This window comes from Coturnix japonica, chromosome 6 (assembly GCF_001577835.2).
Source record: "Coturnix japonica isolate 7356 chromosome 6, Coturnix japonica 2.1, whole genome shotgun sequence".
In the NCBI taxonomy this organism is placed as follows: domain Eukaryota; kingdom Metazoa; phylum Chordata; class Aves; order Galliformes; family Phasianidae; genus Coturnix; species Coturnix japonica.
This window is the reverse complement of record NC_029521.1, coordinates 17,440,312-17,465,699: the sequence shown is the minus strand read 5'-3', so window position 1 is coordinate 17,465,699 and position 25,388 is coordinate 17,440,312. Positions and strand designations below refer to the sequence as shown.

The following is a 25,388-nucleotide window of genomic DNA, read 5'->3' as shown; positions in this document are numbered from 1 at the left end:
GAAGATCCCATTACCTGCTGTAGTTTTATAAATATATAAGGAAGGAATGTGTTAGGTTGTTTAAATATCAAGTGATTTCCAAATACAATAATGCTGAGTAAATAAATGAACGGTTTAAAGAACAACAGGAACAAGTTGTCTTACTTTTGCACAGCCCGATCCAAGAGTTAAAGGAGAAACCTAATAAATTTTTTATTTGTTTTGTTTCAGAACGTCAAGCGTGTACATCTATGGCTGGCTCCAGTGTCCTTCCCTCCAATGTGGCCGGTATCAGCAAGGAGCTCATTGACCTGCAGCACCTCATTCAATTCCCAGAGGAGGTTGCCAGCATTCTGACTGAGCAGGAGCAGGAGCTCTATCGGAAAGTCTTACCCATTGACTACCTCTGCTTCTTAACCAGGGATTTGGGTAATGCTGAGTGTCAAACCAAGCTTCCTTGTATTAAAGCTTCCATATCTGCTACTATTCTTTCTTCCCCAAATGGTGAACATAATGCTGTAGAAGACCTTGTGACAAGATTTAACGAGGTAAGGCAAAACCTTCAAATTACTTTTTGTAAGTTTTGTTGCCTGGTGTGTGAGTTAGTCAGTCCTTGTTTTTGTGTGTTGTTTTGTTTTGTTTTGTTTTTATCCCTCACAGAAGAGTTCAGCTTTAAGGACAGTTTTTTAACATGTAAATTAAGAAGACCAGTGAGTTTAACCAACTAATTTCCACTGAATTTAATAGGAGTTACATGGTCGATTTGCTCAGTGAGTCTGGAAAACTGCAACCTAAGCTTGTGTTGCATGTGGCAAAGGAAATGGGAAGAAAACAATTGCAGACATAGATTTCCTTATTCTGACATCGTGGGGTTAACTTTCAGCCAGTTTATTATTTCTCTCAGGAGCAGTTTTATTTATTTGTTTTGGGCTTTTGTAGACTAAGCAAGATCTTAAGAGCCAGGACAGAAGTATTACGAAGTACAAATTTCTGTGTTCTGTATAATGTAACTGCACTAACCTGCAATGTTTGTTTATTTATGGTATCCCCTTGTGTGTTTTGAAGGATAGTATGTAAGTGTTGTTCCTTGGCATGGCATAATTGCATGAGTCAAATCCTGAGTTGTTTACTAGAACTTTTCTTTCTATTTCCTTGTTTTTAGTAAGGTGATCTCTTGGTAAGCTCAATAGAAATCTGAAATAAGGAAATAAAACCAACCCAATCACCCTAAGAAAACAAAAACAAATCTGCAAACCACAAAAAAGCGCCCCAAATTTGTTGTAACCCAAAGGAAAATCTGAATAAAACCTCAGGTCTCAGTGGTTTCAGCTGCAGAAAAATGGAGTAATTTCCTTCTTTTTGTTGTGTGATTCACACACAATATTAAGTTTTTTAATTAATAGAAGTAGAGTAAAATGAAGATGGTTTTGACTTCTGTTTTTTTAGATTCTTATCCAGGAAATTCTTCTTAAATAAGAGATAAAAATCTTGCACTATGAAGAAGACTGCACAAAATTAAGTAGATAAAGCAGATGTATTAACCCCCCCGCCCCAATGAACTTCATGTTTGGTGAACACCAAAGAATCAGGGACTGAACATTTAGCATTTTGAGTGTTCCTGCTTCTTGCATATTCCCTAGATACAGGAACTAAAATATTGTAAATATGTTGTCTTCTGTCACCTAATTCCATTATAGGAACATGAATAAAAATTGCAACTATAATGTTTGGCTTACAAAGCCTAAAAATTATTTATATTAGCCATGATTGCTGTATTTTAGAAAATATTATATCTTGTGCATAGCTGGAGAAGAAATGCAGCTTCCGCTCAGCCCTCCTCACTGTGATATTGCTTTTACCATGAGCATCGTAGTAAGGGCAGTGGGAGAAAGGTGAAGTGATCAATTTCCCATGTGCCTGGTGAAGCACGGTGCCAGAAAAGTTGGTTGGGGCATTTTGCAGCTTGATGCATGTGGGAGATTGACCTTTGTGTGTTCTGACAGTGGAACAGTCAACAACATTGGAGAGCAAATTGGTGGTTAAGAAGTTTTGTCAGAAATGACTGAGATTATTCCACATCAAAATGAAGTTTAACTTCAAAGTTGTTTCTTAGTAAGATGTTCAGTGTCTTTTAATGTAAGAGTGTTGTGAGTTTGCAATTTCTGTGGCTTAACATTACTCATCTGCTGATTTTGCAGGACAGTTTTTCATAGGATTTGATTGAATTCCTGAGTATATGATGCGTAAATCACATGATATTTAGTGCATTATATTATTTTAAGAATAGACTGGAATAACCTTTTTAAACATAGATGTTATATGCTTAAATAGAGTTATTGTAAAGTATTTACTGTTTGTAATAAATCAGTATTTGCTGTGTGTTTTATCTTATGGTGGAGTCTATCAGTTGCCACAGCCAATCACAGGCATGGATCTCCAAAATGTCTTTGTTTATAAATGGCAAGAAAATTCTTGTGCAAAGAGTCATGCTTTTGTTGGCAAAAGTCAGTGAGTGCCTGCTGATTATTTTGGCATTGCCTATAGAAATACTGAAGTGTATTTATAATGTGGGAGCCAGAATGAGTTTTGAGATGACAGGCTTCTGACACATAATGAGAAAAATCATTTAATGCCATTGTTCTTTTCAATGAGCAGTTATAGCTTATAGGGGATTTTTCATATAGCAATATGCTTTTTAGTCACTTTAAAAAATGAGTTTCAGTTGGGATTGTAGTAAGGTTAGTTTTACCAGTATTGTTTATTGCTTAAATTCCAGTTTGCAGTGACAGAATGTGAGGATGTGGCACAATGCTGTGCCAGGGGAGGCTCAGATGCAACACTAGGAAAAGTCTCTTTACTGGAGAGCATTCAAACACTGGTACAAGCTTTCTAGAGAACTGCTTGGTATCCCCTGGCTGCCAGTGTTCAGAGGCATTTGGATAATGCCCTCAATAACATGCTTTAACTTTTGGTTAGCCCAGAAGAGGTCAGGCAGTCAACTACTGTGTGCTGGTCATTCTTCCTGGCTCTTATCTGGATGGTATTTCAATAAACTTGTTGGAGTTTTTTGGACATAAATTACAGTATTTAAACTTCAGTAGTGTCTAAAAGGAATGGGAAAAAGACATGGGAGAAGGTGTTTGTGGTGGGTGGTGAGCCTTAATTGTTTGGCATGGAAATGATCTTTGAGAATTGCAGAACAAAATGAGAAGTCAGTTGCCCTCTGCAAGTGGGTAAAATTGGCACTTGAAGACAATTGCATACTAAAGAACTGCTGTTATTTTTCTAATTCCACTCTCATCTGTGGAATAGTGTAGTAGTGTAAGAGGACGCACTGTCTGGCACTAGAGGAAAACTAACAAACCTTTTCTTTTGCTTTGTTTGCTGGATAAGGTGTTTTGACTTAAAAGTATTAGAAGTCGCTCACCTATGATATTATCTGATCCATCAGAAACAATTTGCAAAGGTATGGGTCATTTTTCTCCAGAAAGGCAGGAAGAAGTTGTTGGAGCTCTTGTCCACTTCAGTGTTTCACTATCAAGAGTGATAGGAAAAAAGCTTGTAGTAGTTAGTAGCGTAGAGACACTGAAGATGGATAGCACAGATTAAAGCTGCTGTCAAACACTGCATGAATGGTAGCACAAACACAGTGGCTGGCAAATACTGTATTGCCCTTAAGAGAGCCTGGTGGCTTAGACTTGACATAGTTACTGGAGGACATTCAGACATTATGTATTTCCTCTTGTTTTATCTTGTCCTGGGATTCCGAGTACCAGTTTTTTTTCCTATGTGTTAATTTAAGTGGCTGCCATGACAAGGAGCTTGAACTCTCAGTGACTTCTTTCAAAAATGTCGGGAGAAAGGTCACTAGTGGATGCTCTGTGAAATTAACACAAAATACAATCACTTTCAAAGACAAATATATTTTCTGATTATATTTCATTTATATTCTTAAAATTTGAGGTCATTCCTGCTCCCAAGTTTGTTATTTCATGGGATAATAAAATATTCACGGGGGAAAAAAAGTCTTATAATCTGCTAAAGTTGCAGCTTGTTTTCAGGATTTACTGTCACTGATGAAGCTTCAGAAGTGTTGAAGCTAATATGACATCTAGTTCTGATGCTAAAAATTTCCATTGTTTATATACATGTATGTATATTTATGAAGAAACTTAAATTTATATTTATATACATGTATGTATATTTATGAAGAAACTTAAATTTATATTTATATACATGTATGTATGTATATATAGACTTCCCTAGAAGTGGTATATGAAGATTATAAGTCATGTGAGAAATTCCCACAGAAGTTTAAATGACTTCTGTGATAGTGCTATTGAAAGACTGCTTGCTACTGTTTATGATATAGTTGGAAAAGTTAAACTAAAAATAATGAATGAATTAGAGGACTTTTCAGCATGTGGTGAACTATGTGATATTTGAAAAGGGAAAAGTTAAAAACAATGGATTAACCACAGAAGGAGAAGAGATGCAGGTGAAAAGTACTGGAGAATCACTGTCATTAAAAGATGTACTGCTAAATGAATCTAGATTACTGTGTAATAATATGGTCTGTTTAATGAGGACGAGATAAGAACCAAAGGAAATGAGGCCATGTTCATAATACATTTGCCATGCACATGTTTCAGTTAATGAAGAACAAATAAATAGGTTTCCTTGCTTAGGAAAAAAAGCATCCATGTGTTCTGCGAGTAACAAGGTGCTAATTCATATGTGCAGAACAGATCCAATCAGTTGCCTTGGTGGGGTAATGCAATAATGTGGCATCAAACACTGAAAACCAGACAAGGAATTTCATCGAAGGAAAAAAAAAAAAAGAAAAAAAAAAAGAAAAAAAGAGAAAGAGAGACAGAAAATGATGTTATGTTGACCTGCATCTACAGCTCTTCTAAGGTGCAGTACATTCATGGATATCTAAATGTGGACAAAACAGAACATTTGCTCATTGGAAATCTTTTATTCTAACATTGGAATTTAAAAGATGCTTTTTTTCAGTCATTCCTTAATTCTGAAGTTCAGATTCTATTTAACAAATACACAAAGCCCAAAGAGAAGTTAAAAAACTATTAGGAAAACGCTTAATTGATACACTTTTGCATTTCAGATATGTTCTTCAGCTTTTCGTGTGCTTCCATTGATAGTTCTGGTTTTCTGGGGTGGCAGATTTTAATCATTGTAATCTTGGCTATTGTAGTCTTTCTGAACAGTGTAGCAAACATAACAAAAAAATTCTTGTAGTATTGCAAAAGACACTTAAAAGAGAAACTGGAAGTATGGAAAGTGACTTTTTTTTTTTTTTTTTAACTTAATGCTTGGTAGAAAATTGGACACTAGAAATAGCAGCAATGGGTAGCCTTACAAAGCTGCTGTATATTGAGGCTGTTGGATTCTCCATTACTATACACATAACAATAATAGTAGTATACTTTTTTATTCCAGTGGTGAACCATACTCTCTGTTATCTGCCTATTGTGTTACAAAATGTGGTATTTCAGTAGACCAAGACATGCTTTTAAAAGAATTAGAAACAACTGAAGAGGATATGCCAGACTGTGAGGAGGGAGCGGGGAGGGGCAGGAGAGAGTACCCTAAAGAGCATTGAAATGGCTGAAAAGTGGGAGAAAAGAATGTGGATCTGAGTGCATCATTTTCTCATCTCCAGATCTGTAAGGGAGCTTTCAAGGATTAATGGTTTTTGAAGATGTTATAATATGAGCTCAGAGAGGCACCTCTTCATTGTTAAGTACTGCTTATCAATTTTCACTTTTTTAAATGACTACCAGAAGTTTAATTTCCACGGATATATAAAAGCTGTGGGATGAAACCATTAAGGACATTCTGCAGTTAGCAGAGTGCTGGTAAGAGGGAGATGAGAATAGTATCCAAGTGGTCTGTGGCACATTCATGAATTTTAGTCTCAGCCACTCTTCTGCCTCCCTTCAGCAAAGCAACCAGAGAAACACCATTTCAATTTGCATGCTGTAAGCATGTATGCTTGCAAACATTCTGAAGAATTTCAAGCATTGCTTTATATTATAACATGAAAACAGCCTGTTTTGTGACTTGAACTTTTTTGGCCTCAGCTTCATGTAATAGAAAGCATTAAAAAATTGGAATGAAACATATAATATTCCATGCAGAAATACAGCTCGCTCAATACATGAAGTTATTTTTTGGAAAGATTACGTTGCCAAAAAGCATAACTAAAAAGGTAAAAAAATATACCAGTGACTCCAGTGTAGCACTGCTGCTGAGGTGGTCTCTGCACTCACTAAGACACTCTTGTGTTCAGTGAAGTTAATATAACATCTGGTTATTAGACAAAATGAGTGATAATGAAAGTCTCATTTTTAGGGGGTTAAATTTTTAAGTTTTCTTCATTGCCATATAGAAGATGATTTTAAACCCTTACTAGGAAAACAGAGACATATCATTTTACTGAATTTATGGAATGTAAATAAATATTATGCTGTGTCTCTTAGTTCAGCATTTCTTTCAATGCCTAAATGGGTTTGCATAATACTTTTAAGAACTTATGTTTGTACAAATATCAAACTGTTTCCAGTCCTTGTTTGGAGTACTGTTCAATCAGATTTAAAATAATAAATGTTCTTTATAAAGTTACATAATTTCACATTAAAGTGAACTACCTGTTTGTAGGATATGCAATATTAAGTACTAAGATTTTATAAGTACATCAAAGAATTGTGTTGCATATTGTACTGAAGCCCAACAATTTGATAAAGAACATTTACCAAAACTGTTTAAAATAAAGCAGTGCTGTGGTCTATGCTGTGATACTTGTGTTCATCAGTATGCACTGATGGGTGTGTGAATAGACTGTGAGTTAAAGGAACTGATGGAACTCATGGCTGCCAGCTGATCAGTGCTAACTGTATAGCAGTAGGTTTTTTAAAAGCCTTATAAGCATGAATCTTCTCCATAAGAGAATTGCTTTCCCCAGAAAGAGTTTTACTTCATGGAAAGTCTTTGTGGTGCTGTTGAAAGGTGGAGGATTTTTTCTTTTAAAGACGGGGAAATCATTTTATATTAATATAGCAAGAGTTATGCTTTTATGGAAGGTAGGGTAATACTTTTCCCTCTTGCCATAATTCTTCATTAGATGTTTAACAGGATTTTATGCATTTATTGTTTTATGTGTTTTTTTTTTCAAGTTCTTCAGGTTTTACTTAAGTTTACAAATTTTCTCAAAATCACTGGAAATGGAATATCTTGGTTAAATGAAATACTGATTGCTGTGCTTTTCCTATGGATAGCTGTAAAATCAACTTCTTCCTTTGTATTGAAACACTTCACAGAAAGAAATTTCTCACAAATCTCTTCATTTTGTTAATATTAAAATTACTGTCTTTCTTGCTCCAGAGTAGGTCGCAGTTGAGTAAGTAACAAAGGTAGTCATGGTTGCTTTTCATATCTTTGGTGTTAGAGAAGATCCGTACTGTAATCTTTTCATCTTGTCAGTGATAGTATGCATTAAACCTCAGGCTGGCATCTCTACTTGCTAGTTGTGCCTCTGAAAGCCCTGTTTCTAGAGTATTAAGACGTTGCTAAAATGTAAGAGTTGAAGACGTTTCTTTCATGTAGCATTACTATCTGACATAAGTAGCATGGAAATTGCTGCAAAAGCCATGGTAAACTTAAGAGCTGGGGAATGAGTGTAAAGCATTTGAAAAGAGAGCTGGGCTTCACTCTTCCCTCCCTCATTGACATTTGTATAAAAGTTAATCAAAAGAGAGGGAAGAAATAAATTAGTTCCCATTACAAAATTCATGGAATAGATTCTCTAGCGGGTGTATGAATAGCAGTACAGACTTATGTATATATATGTGGGTGTGCATATATATATATATATATATATATATATATATATATATATAAACACTTATGTATATGTGAGTTATGTTGATATCACTATTAGAAGACTAAAAGGAGAAAAGGAATAAAGTAAATCCACCTCAGATTTTGGGATGCAGTTATTAATTCAGCATGCAGTAAGCACTATTCTGTCCTCTGTGCTGCATGAAGCAGGGTTCTCCTAAAGCAAGTGGTGAATCATAGGACTTTAAGATAGCATGGCAACAAATGTTGAGTCCATCGTATATGTATCTTCTATGCCTGATCACAAAGTCCTTCTTATTGTGTTAATAAAGCAACTGAATATCAGTGATAAGCCATAGCCTGCCCCTGTCAAAATGGAAACCTTTGGCCTGCGTATAGACATGATTTTAAGTCAGTGATAGATCAGTGATTAGATTATCAAACATACTGGGTTATGCTATTTTTTTATGTTTTCCCTGTTTAAAGGCTTTTTTTAAAGTCCAAAAACCCAAAAAGACTCTTATTGAGTAGATTTTATTGCATTTAAAATAACAAGAGCTGATATAAAAATGTGATTAAAAAAAGAAACAACAACCAAAAACCCACATCAAAACTAGAACTGCGTGTGTCAATATGTGTTATTGTGCCTGAGATCGTTGCTCAGCCTTGCACTGCCTGGATGAAGTAGGTCCTGTTGCACTCAGACTCAGATTTGTACCTCTGAATATTTCCAGCTGGGGCTTTTTTTTTTTTAAGAACTGCAGCATCGCGTGATGTTAGACTGCTTGTCTGTAACAGATGATTAGAAATTCTTTAGATTTGCTCTAGGTGTCTATTGGATACCCCTTTACCCCTAAACAGTGGTGTGCAGTAACACCAAAAAACACATCTATATCTACCTGAATGAAAAGACGGGTGTTGTTATCAACTTGAGTGGTTTTTGTTTCATTTTGTGATGTTTAGTGTGTCTTGCTATTGTACAGATTATATAATTGAAGCCAGGATACATTTTCTCATACTTTTTAGACTCATCTAATTATAGGTTTGTTGTGATGATTTCTGTTCTGAAGGGAGTTTACAGTGAGTTACACAAACAAAATTATGTAAGTAGAATGTGAAAAAAAATAAACTGTAAGATACAGATTGTGATCTGATGTTAATTGGATATCTAAAACAAAAACTCAGTCCACAGACGGTTAGTGCTAATTCTGCAGAGTACTCACAATGTGTTTTAATCTTTCTGGTGTAGCTGCTACTGTACAAACACCCTTCTGGACAGTGTGTACTGCTTCAGATCCCAGGGCTGCTTTGTTTGGGCATTGCTGAGCTGCAGAGCCCTCATGCAGCCTGCTGACTAGGCTGTAGACTGCTGGTGGGCTTTCCTCCTTGGGCAGCTGCTTCCCAAATACAGTCTGTGCTACATATATGCTTAGTGGAAAAAGAAGATTTTCCTTGCAGAGTTTCCACGCAGAGCTGTTCTTGGCTCTCTTGCTGTGTGAGGTGCCTCTGGCTCACATGTGCTGGGCAGTGTCTGAGAAATTATGCTTTTAAACTCTCATTTGAATTAAGATTTTGAAGAGATAATTAGTTCTTGAACACCCTCTGTGCAGAGGAAGCATTATGCATCCCAGGCAGCAGAAATGCATTGTATGCATTGTTCGGTGCTGTGGGCAGCTGTGCAGTTGTTGGAGAATATCAGTGGTTCCTATGGAGGCGTACCTGTGAGCATGGACTCTGGACTGCTCATGTAATTATCAGCAGAAGAACACATTTGAAAGTATGTTTACTGAGTGTTGTTAAATCTGTATATTTTAGTGTTGTTCAGTGTATATACTCTTTAACATGCTAAGGTTTCCTGTGAGATGTCGTATATGAGTTCAGTCTTCAGGGAATTCAGAGCTGGGAGGGGACCTCAGACAGCACTAGATCAGATTCAGTTCTGTGCTTCTTGAAAGCTGCTGATTCAGCCATGTCTTCCAAATGCAACATTTTTATGACAAAAGACCCCTCTGACTTTTTGAAAGGATTAATGTTTGTTTGCATATTAATATATGTTGATATATATTATTTATATTAGTTGGCTTCCTAACTAGGCTCCAGAACCAGAATTCTCTTTGTTTTCCAGAAATCCTCACAAAAAAAGAAACAAGGGGTAGGAAAGCTGGTGCAGATATTAGGCACAGTGCTCAACAAAAACCTCAGTGAATGAAATGAGGTGGCCTTTGTTCACAGCTCCTCTTCTCTGCTGCCTCCCGTGTGACAGTTATGTTGCCTTTTAACAGTCTCTGTTCTAATCTCAAAGTGATGAAATCTTCCAAGAAATTCATTTTGTAGTACTACTCTGGTTTTTGAGAAATCCATAACCCATGTTTCTATGGGCAGTGTATTCAGATTAATCAAGTAACAGTCTTGACCAGCTCATAGGAAAACTTTATGAAGAGCTGCTGCTATTCGGAACCAGCAGAAAAATCACTGTGTACACCTGGCTGTCACTAAATATGATATAAGAGACATACAAAAAAGAGAGGCAGCCTGTTGTGTATGCAGAGGGACAGCTGTGTTATACTCTTAAAGTTGTCAACATGTACAAGAGCATGAATGAAAGTTTCTGTTATCTGTGTCTGACTGAAGTCTCACAGTCTGCTCTTCACTCTTTTTCTAATCTCCAGCAAATACGCTCATACTGAAGTTTGTGAAGCAGGCATGTTCTCTATTTGGCAGCAGTGGGTTCTATCTTTAGATGCTTTGTTCTGCAACTTGTTTCTGCCCAGTTCGTTGTATCTTCCTTTGCCAATCCTGTTTTGTTGTGTAGACATTCAGACACTATTTTTTCTTCTTCTTTAGTGAAATACTTTCTAAATGCTTTCTGCGCTTCCTGTGAGTCTATTCTTGTCCTGCAGAAGCAGTGAGAATAAACTGTAAGGCAGAATACTTACTGCCTTTTGCACCCTTATTTTGCCACAAAAACTTGTTTGTGCTAACCTTCATCATTTGTGTTTGCTTTTACAGTGTTTGTAAAAGTTCATCATAACTGTTTATAGCAGTCCTAAACTCTGCATTAAATAAATTTTCAGCAAGTAACTGTCCTACTTTCAAGGTTTCTTGTTAGGGAGTCTACGTTCAAATGCATTTCTAGACATTCTTTATCAGCCTTGTTGCTGTTCTCTCCTGACTGTCGCATGTTGACTACCTTAGTTTAAAACAAATCTGCTTAAATTTATATTATTCTTTAAAATATTTAAACACCTATTAATCAATCTGTCATTACCACATTTGGTATTTCATACCAAACAAATGTTATTAATCTTTTTGTGTGTGTTATTGCATATTTAGCATTTGTATTCTCTAACAGAGCCATTTCTGGAAAACGAGAATAATATCCAAAACCAACATGTAATTTTATTCCAGCATACACAAACAAGTCTATGCCAGCCTCGAATCACACATTTAACTGCTTTGTTTCTTAATTTCTGATTATTATTATTATTATTTTGCATTTACTTAGCTGCATTTCATTCTGTACATGACCTCATCTGACCCCTGTGTCATACAGTTCTTTGGTTTTCGTATTCTTGCATACCTTGATGCTCTTCAGGTATACACTTCTTGGCTGATATAGTTTTACAATTTAGGAATCACCAGCTGAGTGCTTCAGATATAATATCAGAGAAACTGGAGTGCACAGCTGTGTTGTTATTTCCTTGTGTTCTGGCCTCTGCAGCTGGGAAAGGTCCTTCATCATGTCCACATGTACAACCTGGATCTCTCCTGCTTGTTCTGCCTGTTCTGAAAGCTCTCTACTGGGTATTTGCTCCTAAGCCTTTTCTATTGTTTTATGTTAGTTCTAAAAACATACTGAAACAGGAGCTAACCATTTTTCTTTTGATTACTGCTAAGCAAGGAGCAAGTTTCTTCCGGCTCTTACCTTTCGTAACCACATTGTTTGGCAAGGGTTAGGGCACATAGAACACTGTTGCAGGATGACTCTGTTGTTCCCTGATCCTTGCATCCCGTTACCCTGTGCTACACACTCCTGAGGATGTCCTCAAGGGAGGAGAGAGAGAATGATTTTATCATATTTCTTCAGGAATTCAGTCTTAAAATTTTGATTCTTTTTTCCACCTCTGTGCTTTGCACGTGTTGGAGCTGTGGCTTCTTTTCTCATCTGCACAGTTCTCATTTGTTGTTCTCAGTTGGTTTGGGTGTCAGGAAGATGAACGAGCAACTTACATTTCTCATACTCTGGCTGTTCTCCCTTGGGAGCAATAGGCTGAGACCATTGTATAAATGGAGGAGCTTTATATTTTGAGGGCTTTTAAGATTTGTGCTAAAGAGTTTTCTTGTTATTTCCTATGCTTGGTTTTTGAAATAAAATGATCTATGCCCCATGAAAACTAACATTTTCTGGTTATTATAAGCTGCTCCTCACACCAGTGTTGCCTGTAAACACTCGGAATCCTTTAAGACAAAAGAATGGAACTCAGTGTTGGTGAACAAATCACATTTATTGCTTTCTAAGTTTTACATAATGACAAAAATGAAGCCCTGGGGAATGATACTGTGAAAAGGGGTGGTTGATTTGAGTTTGGTTTCCATCTGACATATCGCTGCCTTTTATAGATACATAAGCTAGGAGGAAAATGCTCACTGGTAAAAAAAGAAGGCTTGACTTTTTTTTTAATACAAATACAATTGTGTACCAAGTTAATTGCTGATTCTGGCATGAAATAATCACTGAACAAAGACTGGTATTGTGATCACACTTGGAAAAGGTGTTGTGGGTTTTTTTTAATTTTTTACTGCATTTATAATCTTGCCAGTGCATGAAAATAAAAATGATGATTTATCAAAATTCACTCTCCATGTTGTAAGATGAAAGGGTGTCCAGCGTGAGGCTGAGATTTGTGAGCTGTGTTAATGAGAATCTGCACTGCAGATCTCTCTGACAGCATTAGAAATAATCACTAACTTAAGCTGCCTATTTTCTTCTGTGGCCTGAATGTATATCCATAATATCTTATACTACCATACAACTGTATTTTATTTAAGCATTATGAGAGTAGTTAAGATTTAACTGCTGGAATGTGAGCATATCTGTGTGTGAGGTATGTTTGTAATGCATGTGTTATTGGGCCACAGATACATGCATAGCATCTTTACTGATACCCTCCTTACAGAAGGAAAACAAGAAAATAAAATGTGCATGAGTGCTCCAAGTGGCATTGCTCTGACTAACTGTACTATATGTCTTATTTCACAAGGTGAGCTCATGGGTTACCTGGCTGATCCTGACTGCAGGTTCTATGGAGGAGAAACGAGAAGTCTTCTCATATTTAGTACATGTGGCAAAATGCTGCTGGAATATGGGCAACTACAATGCTGTAATGGAATTTTTGGCAGGACTAAGGTATGGGCAATTCTTTCTCAGTGACAGATTAAACTGCAGCTTCTGTCAAGCAGATTTCTCTGGACGAGAGCGTAAACAGAAATCTGTGGCCAAATCACATCATCTTGCCCTCTTACTTGCTAGGAATCCTGTTCTGAAAAAATTGAATGTACTAAAAACCATTTTCGTCATTGTCATTTTCATTTTTCTTTATTTTCTTCATTAGAAACATAATTTTTTTAAGCTAAATTGTTAAAGTGTAAAGAAAGATGGCAAATCAGTTATGCTTTGTCTATAATCTAAAATGCAGCCTGGGGGTTGGATCGTCCAGAAGACAAGTAAAACATAATCATGGTAGCATTCTGATAGAGTCAGGCTGAAACTGTAAAAGAAAACCAACAAAACACACACGGACAACGAACAGCTAGAGCTGTCTTGTTAAACCCCTCAAATTTATTTATACTGGCTAATGTAGGGATCTCTTGCGGTAATTAGCTTATATAGCCAGTCCTGCAGTGTATCCAGAAGAAAAACAGTGTGGGGGGGTTGCTGTTGTTCCTGTAGAATGATGGGTGTGGTGGTGAGGTGCTACTTTGGCACAGGTTTACACTTCAGAGAGTAGCAGTAGCAGTAGCAGACTAGTTAAAATCAGATTTCCCATCACTTATCTCTAGCCCTCCCTATATTTTGTGTAGGTGTAGCAAAGCTTTCACATGTTGTAATGCTGCTCTTTGTGGTTTAGTGAGGATTCTCACTGAGCTAATTATTTACATTTTTGGTATATAAAATACATATGAAATGCTTGTGGACAAAGGGAGTTTTTTTCAGCAGAATGCATCCATATCAGTCCCCTAGCCATGTAAGTTGTGAGGGAAAATGCAAACAAATTAAGGCCTTCATTTTATCTGTAATGCACCTGCACAGCAGAAGGGAAGGCAAAGAGTAAAGCCTGGTGCCCAATCAGCAGTGTGCCCAAGACTGGGACTGAAAGTGGGGATGAGGATGTTGAGCTGCTAGCAGTTCTGCAACCCTTTTGGTATGTCTGAAGGCAGGGTGGATAGAAAGGCCATGCCTTTGTTCAGATGTGCAGCTCAGAGAGTGAGTGGGCTCAGGAGTGCCAGCCATCCTTCTCACCAGGTTTCTGTTTGAAGTCAAAGCTTGGTCTGCAGCGTGGCACTGGTGCTTGAGAGCTGGAAGACAGCCTTGAATAGAGTGTAATGGGAATAAATCAATGTAAAATATTTCAAATTGTTTGTTTCTTTGTTGTCTTTTTCATTACTCCTAATACATCTAAATTGATTTATAATAAACCATCTGGTTTATCTTTATACCATTACTTTTCTTATTTCTTCCTAAGCCTTTTTTGACATAAAGGCAGTGACTTATATGAAAATGTTGAAAATCCTGCTTGCCTTTCATGTGTACCTGAGTATTTGTTAGGTTCTTAAACAGTACTCCAGTCTTGTATAGATCATATTGCTCGTTTGTCCTTGTTACTTTTGTTATTTGCTAATTCAAAGAGGACAAACAGTCTGCTAGCCAGAGTTTTCATAAAAATAATGAACTGACTGTGATTCATTCATTCCTGAGTAATGATAATAATTTCTATACTTCCATAATATCTTTTATGTACATGCTGTAGGTGTTGGGCTTCACTATAAATTTGTTGTTGTTGTTGTTTTTCATTTTAATAATTGTTGTGGTCTTTTTTTTCCACTAGGTCAAGAAAAGTTTTAAAAATGTGGCAATTTATGGACCAGTCTGACATTGAAACCATGCGAAGTCTGAAAGATGCTATGGCACAACACGAGTCCTCATCTGAGTACAGGAAAGTGGTCAACCGGGCACTCAATATTCCAGGCTGTAAAGTAGTTCCTTTCTGTGGTGTATTTTTGAAAGAGCTTTGTGAAATTTTGGATGGAGCATCAAGCCTTATCAGACTCTGCCCACAGTATAATTCCCAGGATGAGACATTAGAGGTAAATAGGATTGCTGTTCTAAGAGGCTGTGTTCTTAGCCATCCAGTGCATTATTTTATCATCTACTGTTTTATATGAAAGTTTCATCTAATTAGAATTCTACAAACCAGACTATTATCCGTAGTTCAGCTACATGAACCTCAATTTAATTCCTGCAGTAGCTGTAGTAACATAGATCTTGTTGTTAATAAGTAGTTCAGTATAGGAGTACTGAGCAGTTATTGTCTGTACCAAAGCAAAAAGCTTTTACTTTGGTAAAGGAAGTATGTAAATACTTAAAAATGCAGCCGTCTTCTCTTACATTTTCTGATTTTCTGCATAGCTTGTTGGGAACTTGAAGGTTTTCAGTTCCTTAAAAGAAGAACTCAGAAGATCAGTGAATCAACCTTTTCCTTTATGAAATAAAACAATTCCCCCTTTTTCCACTCTGTTTTGAAAATACGTGCCTGTTCCATGAAAACTGGGACTTTTTAAAAGCCTACAGGACTAATGTAATTTGTGTTACTTGGTTTATGCAGTGATTTAGACTGTTTAGGTACAAAATCCCATTAGAAGGTAATGGGAAACATGTAGTAAATATTCTTAATTCTTCTAATATTTTTTCCAACAAGGTGTAAATGACACAACGTTCCATTACTCCTGTTATGGTATTAATCTATTGGATGTCTTCAGTTTGTTTCAGATTACAGTGGACAAGATAACTTCTTGCAACGTGTAGGCCAAGATGGTTTAAATAATCCAGAAAAAGAGTCCACAGCAAACAGTATATTTCAAACTATTCGGAGCTGTAATCGCAGTTTGGAATCTGAAGAGGGTGAAGATAATCTCAGTGAAGGAAGCAATTCAAGAAAAAATTCCTTGAAGGACAGAAACCGTTACCAGTAGGTCATGTTTTGTTTTCTATCTTCATCTCTATATTTCACAGTTCTGGTTTTTCATTTCAGTTCCACCTGGGATTACACTAAGTATTTTATATCCAAATGCAGGAGATCTCTCTGTATAGTTATATTTTCACTCATGATGTAATTACTTCCTCTCATGATAAGGGTAAATCCTTTTCATCTTACACACTGAGCTTTAAAAATCCACAGTTATGATTACGATTTTGATCTGTGGTGCCCGGAATAGCACCAGGACATATCTGTTATCAGAGCTCAGAACATTATATTCTGCACACCAGGGCAGCGTTGTGCCCTTTCCAAAATAAAGGTTATTTATTATTGTTCATAAGACCACTTCTTTTAAGGTCATGTTCACTTGAGGATTTTAAATTATGTCCAGGAGATGTTTGTAAGTCATTCTGCATTGTGAATTTTGAGTTTAATTTAGTCCTGCTATTTTGCCTGGGTTTATTTGATTGTGCCCCAAGAGCTCAGTGTTCAAAAACTTTACAGTTTTGACTGAATACCCAGGATAGTCTTTACTTTTCAGCAGTAAAAAAAAATATACTAAATGGGAAATTTAAGAGATTACTTGATCTTGAGCGTTGCTTTAGTGGAATTTCAGCCCAATTAAATGTTGATGTGTCAGCTTTAAACGAGGTAACTATTAGAGAAGCTTCAAAGAAAAGCATCAAACAGAATTGTGCTATTCAGAAATGAACTGAGGTAGAATTATAGAATTATTTCAGTTGGAAGGGACCATTAAAGGTCATATGGTCCAACTTCACTGCAAGAACAGGTGCTCAGAGCCCTGTCCAACTTGATTTTGAATGTCTCCACTGCTTCTCTGGGTGAACTGTGCCAGTGCCTTACCATGCTTATTGTAAAAAACTACTTCCTTAAGTAAAAAACTAATTTCTTATATACCAATATAAATCTCCTTTCTTTTTGTTGAAACCGTTATCCCTTATCCCGTCGTATAAATTACACAGCCCTACTTGAGTTATTATATTGAGAATGTCTATCATCAGAAATAGCTGTATATTCAGAAGTATCTGACTTATTTCAGCTATTACACACACAATCTAATAAGTGACTGCCTGAGGAGGAGCTACCCTCTTCCTGTTTAAATACATTTATTTCATTAACATGCAATTGTAAATCTCATTTCAAATAAATAATAATTATTTCCTGCAAGAATGGTTTCTAATAGAATTATTCACATCTGGCTTTACTTCCTTCTGGGCAGTGGCACAGTAGATTATGCCAGGAAAGGCAGTCCCACTTCTCTGTGCATTTGTTATCTCTTATTTCAGTTTAAACATTTTCTTCCAGGAATTATTTTTTCTTAATTAATATAGTTTGAATTCAACTTGCAACTTTCTTGCAGAAAGAATGAGATAGCGAAATCAGCCTTTCACTTGATTATACAAAGCAGAATTTAAATATGAAAGAGCAATATGGGGAAAATTGAGTTTTAGTTTAGGAAATTGTTTTTTTGTTTTTTTTTTAATTAGCTATTTATGCTCTGTGTTTAAATGGAACTACTAAGTTCCATTCTAATTAAAGTAGGAATTAAATGCAAAAAAGTTTGGTGCAATACTGAAATGAACAAAACAGCAGATAAGCAAATAAAATTGTGTTTCCTGATTCAGGTGTCTGTACTTCTGGTGCAGCGAAATGCTAATTTTAATGACTTATAGAAAACTACCCATGAAGTGTTAATTTACCTCAGTTTCTCATTATTCTGCTGTGTCTTTGCTGGCCATGACAGCTCTCTGAGGCATGGGAAAGAAAACTGCTGCAGAGAGGCAGAAGGGCTCTGTGCTGTTGTCCCTGTTGTATGGAGGCTGCGATATTTGATTCATTTTTAATGCTGTAAACAACTAAAAGCCTTTCTTTTGAGACCTAAGCCATATCTGTTATATGGTGTTATGTAATTAAAATTTTGTAATTAGTTTGCATTTTGTTGATTTGAATTAATATTGTGAAACACAAGCCCAGCAGAGCTGGATATGTTGGTTTGATTTGGAGAAAATAAAGGGCATCTTATGAAATCAGTGGGCACTGAGTACAGCTGTTGTTTACCCAAATGAACTGAGTGTTCTCTACAGTCTGTGATTCCTCTGATCACCCTCAGGTGCTGCCTGTGCCAAGTCAATACCACAATTAAAGTTCTATTCGTCTTCTTTGACAGTTCTCAAAGAAATAACAGCTGGTAGGAAAAATGTAAATGTTGAAATCCAGTCTTTTAATTGTTAATCAAACGACCCATTAAGATTCTGTAAGCTTTGTCTTAATGTTGTTGACCTGATCTCCTCTTCCCCTTTAAGCTTTCTTAATTACAGTAAAGACCTTCAAAATGAATAATAGGGAAAAACCTCACTTTCTTTTCCCTTTCATATCCCTTTCAATTTTCTCCTTCAAAACTGCAATCTGTTTTAATGTTTTCTGTATCCTTTCTTCTCATTTTCTTGCATATTAGTGCAGTACGTGTAAAGAAAGCTTCTGGTTCACACCAAGTTCTGTAAGTTTGTTCCCAATAATTGATGGCTATGTTGCTTTCGCCAGCTAATGCCAGAGGCTGTTTCTGGATATGCCTTGTGTGTGTTCTTGGCTTACCTTGTTGCTGGTTTTCATTATAATCTGCAGCATGCCAGTGCTGTCGCACATCAAAGAAAGCTCTGCCATTTCTGTCTCCTCTATACTAGACTCCTCCAGTCTTGTATATCTAGTCTCAGTATACTTTCTAGGATTTTTCTAGAGGCTTGTTTGGTTATTATGAAGGCATGAGGGAGAAAGATGTTGTAGTGGTTGTTATAATTTGAAAATCTGAACCTTGAGTAATCCAGATAATTAATGTATGCAGTGTGGCAAGACTCATCAATTTTAACACCAGTTTATACCGGCTCAAGTATATGGCATGACCTTTATTTTAAGGCAGTTTTCTTAAGGAGGTGCAGTTGCAATTAAGGCTGATATAATTATTCTGCCATCATTAGTCTGTCTTCTCACCGTCGCCCATAGAATTGATGTCTGGAATAAGGGAAAAATAAAAGGAATTACTACTCCAGGGAGAAGAAATTTTGAGGAAGACCTGAAGGTTCCATGTAGGTTTTAACTCAGTGAGATGGTGACCTGACTTCCAGGAAGTCCTAGTGTGAATTGTGTTCTGCTGAGCTGGCAGGAAGTAGCTGATAACATTCTTGCTGCATTCTTATGAGAAATGCATGTATTTTAAGCCCTATTTTACAACTGTTAACCAGAAACAAGTCTGAACATAAAAATAGTAGAAGAGGGATTGAAAGTCCCGTCTTCCATCCCCTAGATATTGTTCCCAGCTTCCTCATACAATACTTGGTATTTCCATTGGATTGATATTGTGCTGTGGGTTTAGAAACTGGAATCATATAACTTCAAGATCCAAAATGAAGTTGTTTATAAGGTCCCTTCCAGCCCAAGCTATTCTATGATTGATTCTATGATAATGAATATAATCCTTGAAAAAAATTCAAAGAAAACAGAATCATATTGCTGCGGGAGTTGTAATTAATTGTAGCAATTAATCTGTTAACTCTAAATTGCCATAACTTAAATTGTGATACCGTATTTTTCATTTAAACTGCAGCAGGAAAAAAAGGAGTCATAGCATAAGTCAGCACATTAATCGTGTGTTTCACTAGGTAGAAAATGGGTGCATTAAACTAAATTAAACTATGTCCCAAACTAAATCTTTGTTCACATACAGGTTTATAATTGGAGATCTTTCAGATTCTGAAAGTGATATATTTGAGCAGTTGAAGGACTGGGACACAAGTTCAACAGAAGAGCAACAAAAGGCTTTCTGCCATGGCATAGAACTCATTCCCTGGTATGTGTTGTCCATCAGAGCTGATGTTCACCAGTTCATGCTGCAAGGGGCAACTGTCATCCATTATGACCAGGAGACTCATCTTTCAGCACGTTGCTTTCTTCAGCTTCAGCCTGACAATAGTACTTTGACTTGGACAAAACCCACAACAGTTTGCCCAGCAAATGCAAAAGCAAAGCTGAGTGTGCTGGGTAATGCTGCTGAGCTTGGTAAATACCAGTTCCTTGGCAATACTGGACTAAATGGACTGGTGGAAGGTTTTCTGGATTTGTTTTCAGCCAAGGCTGTGTACATGGGACACTCTGGCATTGATATGCACACTGTGTGTGTTCAAAATAAACTTTGTAATATGTCCCTTGAAGAAAATGGTATAACACTACTTTATGGACTTCAGACTACTGATAATAAGTTGCTGCACTTTGTTGCTCCAAAATATACTGCCAGAATGCTCTACGATGGACTGCTGGAATTGACTAAGGCTGTAAGAAAAATGAGGAGATTCCCTGATCAAAGATTACAATGGCTACGGAAACAGTATGTCAGCCTCTACCAGGTAAAAGATGCTGTGATTTTGTATGAGAGAAGTTCAAAAATGTCATCCATGTATTGTCATGCAAGTAGTTTCTGTTATAAGTAAACTGAAGTTAACTGTGAACACCAGCCCTCCAACTTAATAACGTGGTTTGAGTGAAAATGATCTGATTATCCACATAATGTCAACTTGTGCATATTTTAGATAAGTTTAACTTAAACCTTTTTTATTGTTAAGTTCTTCATATATTTGGGAATAAATATTTTCTTAAAGAGAAAGCAATGACTGTACATGAAAATGGTTCCCCAGAAATGAGTGCTGAGATCTGGGGCCAAAAGTATGAGATGGTGAAGAAAATAGTCCTATTGCATTCATGCAGTAATTAAATATTGCATACTCTTGATATTTTGCCTTTCACTGGTTTCTAAGAGATATCTTTAGTATACCTTAAGGAAATGTGTCTGTTCTTTGGCAGTTATTCTCCTTGTTTCGTTAATGCTGAGAATTTTTGCAGGAGGATGGAAGGTTTGAAGGCCCAACATTGGCTCAGGCTGTTGAACTGTTTGGAGGCAGACGATGGAGCACAAGGAACACAAGCACAGGAACTCTGACCAAAAGCACTGAGAAACCTAGTGTGCAGAGAAACAACACTCTGGGAATAAGTGCAGCTAAGAAAAAGAAGAAAGTACTCATGAGGGTATTCATGTATTTTTTTTTACTTATCTGGCTGACTTGTTTCCTTCCTACATTTGCTGTGTAGCTAGCTATACTCTGAACAAGAATAAAGTTAGACAAAAACTTTAAAACAGTTTACTGCAGGTCTGGTATGTTTTTGCTTGTTGTTTTCCATTAATTTGGTGAGGTTTGTTTTTTTTTTTCTTTATGTTTAAATTTCATTTCTAAGGACACATGAGTGTTTGCAGAAAGGGACAGAATCTGAGTAAGAACTTTAGGTGCTACTTCAGTGTAGAGGTAAAATATTCTTAAGAACAAAAGTAGTAAGGGTGATTAGGACCCTTACTACTACTACTAGAAAGGGTGATGTCTGGAGGCTTTAGTCAGTTTCTTTGCTTCTTTTTGTTTTCATGTTGCTGAATATACCACCACAAATCTGCTTCACATTAGCATGGGGTAAGATGGCTGACAGGAACAATGTCTTTTCTTTTTCTTCACTCAAGTACTTTCAGCGGTAGCTAGGAAAGGGAAAAATGCGGGGACTAGCAGCTCAGTGCTGTCCACGTGGTCTACTGGGCAGGTGGAGGAGATGCAGATGACAAGATCCATCCTCCTTAAATGTCCTGTATCTCAGTGGAATAGTGTAAAACTAGCTTCACCAATATAGAGGGGTGCAATCTTTGTCATCCTCTGTGTGATGTCAAACTGAGGTAACCTCTGATGTTCCCCCAGTCATTATGTATCCTTCATCATGTTTAAGCTATCTCTTTTCTGCTTGGATAGTTTCACTGGCAGCAGAGTTACTGGCCATACAAAAGTTATTTCATAAAGAATAGCTGATTTATCTCGTGATTTTGTTTCAGATTGCACTGACAAAGAATGAAAAAGCGTTGGTTTTGGAATGTTTATGATGCTCACTTCTTTTCTAGGGTGAAAGTGGAGAGGCCACTGATGATGAAATGGCAACTCGGAAGGCAAAAAGCTGCAAGGAATATCGAAACAGAAGTGGTTCAGATCCTCAAGATATTGATGAACAAGAAGAATCGGGTAGATACTTTGCTTCAGTATTTAAGAGTCTCTCAGGGTTTTGCAAAAAAGTCTTGACACAGATGTGTTTTACAGTGTTGAATATGTATATGTTCATGGTAGGAAACTACTACAGTTGAAACTCCAAATGCTGTGAAGTTTTAGAACTAGATTCTTTCTTTTTTGGTTCCTGATTCTTTCATTATATTCGGTAGCACTGCCTTTCTAGTCAGACTAAAGCATGTATGAACCTTGTTCAGAATGTATCTTTTTGACTGTCTTGGGAAAAATCTGCAATCCCTGCAGCGCTTTACTGAGAATTAATGAATTATGGTATTGGGCTCTTGGATGAAAGTATTTTTATTGGGACAGAGGCTGTAATAGTGCTGCAAACTTTTGTTTCCTTCGTAGATCAAAATATTATTATTAATGCTTCTCCATCTAACACCCTGCCATCAAGAAGAGCTCACTCTCTGACAGCATCTGGACCTCCTCATTTAGGAGCTGCCACACCCTCACCAGCCAGACCAGTGTCTTCTCCTGTGATGTCTTCAAGCAAGAGTCAGTCGAGGTAAAGATGAAATCAGTGCTTTGATTTAAAAAAGAAAAAAGTTACTATTATTTAGTTATGATCATTTTTCTTGCCACTGATGAAGTCTGACAAAATTAGTGCCAGAAAGGCTATTAATCTTTTGATAGACATGTGAAACTCATTGTAGCACAACACAGGGCATTTAAGCTGAAATACCATAAATCTATGGACAGCAGTGTAGACAGTCTGCGAGCCAGGATGCAGTTACTAAGTAAATTACAGAAGAAAATTGTAATGCATCCCAAACTCAGCAAGTTTAATTCTTTCTCCAGATTGTCTCCAAAACATAGTTACAGGTATCTTCTGTATAAAGAAACCCAGCAAGTCATTTCTACCCGAGGGAGCATTAACTTTGCTGATGTTCCGGGTGAGGACTGCAGTACTTCCTCAGGCCATTGGAGGAACAGTTTTGAATTCTTCATTCCATATAACCTTCCGTCTTCTCCTTTAACATCCATAATTTTTCTGTCACTTACGCAGCGCAGATGGTCATTCTGTGAGTGTGCAGTGACATATTTCAGTAACGTATACATTATATTAATAGTAATAATGGTAGTAGTAGTACTAGTAGTAATATAGCAAGAATAATGTACTTTAGTTGTGGATGGTAGTTGGTGACAACAGAGACCTTCCAGTATCTTTTAACATGATGAAGGCTGTAGTATGGATGCAAGTATGAATACTGGGATTTCCAGGAAAGCTGTGGTAAACAGTGGAAGAGATTACTGCTGCTGGCAGAACATTATTTTGTGGAGATACATCTTGTGTAACGGTTTGTTTTGTTTATTTCATAGGAATTTTTTATGTTTCAATGGTTGGTTAGGTTTACTGATAGAAGTGAGTAGTAGAGCCACCTGTGGGTGTCTGTGTCTGGTTGCTGCTCCATGTAATATTACTTTCTGAGTCTTCCCTGTGTTCTTCACTTCTTGTTCTTCGCTGTCAAACACAACTGTGAGATGAACATTCCAGGCTTGGATTTATTTCTGTGCAACATTTATAGGGCTTTGGGTTGTTGTTCTGTTTGTTTGTTTTTTAAGAATTGGAGCAATTCTCTTTTATCTTAACCTGAAGAAGTACTGCATTACTGCCTCTGATGAATGTTTCTCTGTTTTGCAAATCTGCTTTATGCTCTTTATGACAAAAGAGTTGCTGTTCTGTAAATGCGATTAAAAGGCTCAGCTGAAAGCTCACATTCCCAGGGGAAGGACAGCTGATGTTGCTTTAAATCCTCTCAGTTCTGGGCTTCTGCATAACTTAGCACTCTGGGCCTCCCTGAGCTATGATGAGTTTTCCCTGGCAGTTGTTTGGAAACTCCACGGTGTCTCCTGGTAGAGCTCTCCCCAGCATGAGAGGACCTTCTTTGCTAGAACTTGCAGGAGGTGATTTTGGAGAGGATTCTGCCAAGCTCCACAGAAACCTTTACAGTGCAGAAGTCTTAGCTGCTAACATGATTAAATGTAGAGTACAGAGCTACAAAGGGGAGAGCATGGAACATTTCCTATTCTTTCTCTCTTTTTCTGTCTGTATAGCATACGTATTAAAAATAGCTTTCCCTAACCATCACTTAGGTCCATTCCTCTGCTACGTGTGAAGCTCTGAATAAAATTGAATGGAAAAAACCAGAATATTGATAGTGATTTCACATGAGACGGAAATGGCTATTTTTGTACATTTTAAATAATAATACATGCAGGTAGAGAACAAAGAAATATATTTTTACAGATATATTTAACAGGACTGATATTTCTTACCTTCTAACTAACAGCTTACATTGAAAATAAATCCTCACAGAATCCAGATATGCAGATAATTTGCACACACAGGGAGCCTGCAGCTGTCTTCTGCCATTCTCTTGAAGTAGATGTGCATACAGCAAATTCTGAAGTCCTTTGGAAGTGTAGTGCTGCCTCTAAGGTGGAAACAAGGGAAAGGGAGCTAATACCACTGGGAATCAGATTGTAGAACATGAAAAATAAGAAGGGAAGTCTTATTTATGAAGAGAAGTTGAAGTTTGCTCTCATTAGCTATATACTCCTAATGACACAGTTTGGATGATTGGTGGTAATGGGCTTGTCTTGTTTGGTTGGGTTGGGTTTTTGTTTTGTTTTGTTTTTTTAATAATCTTATATGAAATTACTGTGGAAGATGATATTTAGGGATAAATTCTGGACAAATGGTGAGCTTTCTTATATGCTGCTGATTTCCCCTTCAGTACTCTGCCATTCCAGTCTGTAGGAGTCTTTCCTCATCATGGTTTATTTTTCTTGTCTGATAAAAATGTTAAGAATTATTTTAGCCCCAAATTTATATGCAATATGTCAGTACTTGCCATAGTGATGTCAAACAAATTGAACATTATCAACCAAAGTAGATGGTCTTTTTTTAATACTTAAAATCACATGCTGTTTTCAGTTGCATGCATCCATCCCAGTCCAGGAGTGAACTGAGGAATCTGATCTAGTGTATTTATGTGAAGTCTGCTTGTAGCACTAATTTCCAGGGACTGCAAAATGTCTTTAGGGACACTGGACAACAAGCTGGTCCTGTTTTTCCATCACAGCTGTTGGAACTGTTTGTACTGAACCTGATGTCAGGATTCCTAGA

General features: G+C 36.9%; 1 protein-coding gene across 4 annotated transcripts in view; it reads left to right on the top strand.

The window, feature by feature from the left end:
- PLCE1 (phospholipase C epsilon 1) overlaps window positions 1–25,388 on the top strand; it is a 144,735-nt gene that overhangs the window by 91,756 nt on the left and 27,591 nt on the right. For all 4 annotated transcript variants that reach the window (XM_032445621.1, XM_032445620.1, XM_015867102.2 and 1 more), the window contains exons 4-11: window positions 211–527; window positions 13,104–13,249; window positions 14,949–15,207; window positions 15,880–16,088; window positions 19,837–20,512; window positions 21,006–21,188; window positions 22,096–22,213; window positions 22,604–22,763. In XM_032445621.1, the coding sequence (XP_032301512.1) occupies window positions 211–527; window positions 13,104–13,249; window positions 14,949–15,207; window positions 15,880–16,088; window positions 19,837–20,512; window positions 21,006–21,188; window positions 22,096–22,213; window positions 22,604–22,763 (2,068 nt within the window). The remainder of the gene's footprint in view (window positions 1–210; window positions 528–13,103; window positions 13,250–14,948; window positions 15,208–15,879; window positions 16,089–19,836; window positions 20,513–21,005; window positions 21,189–22,095; window positions 22,214–22,603; window positions 22,764–25,388) is intronic.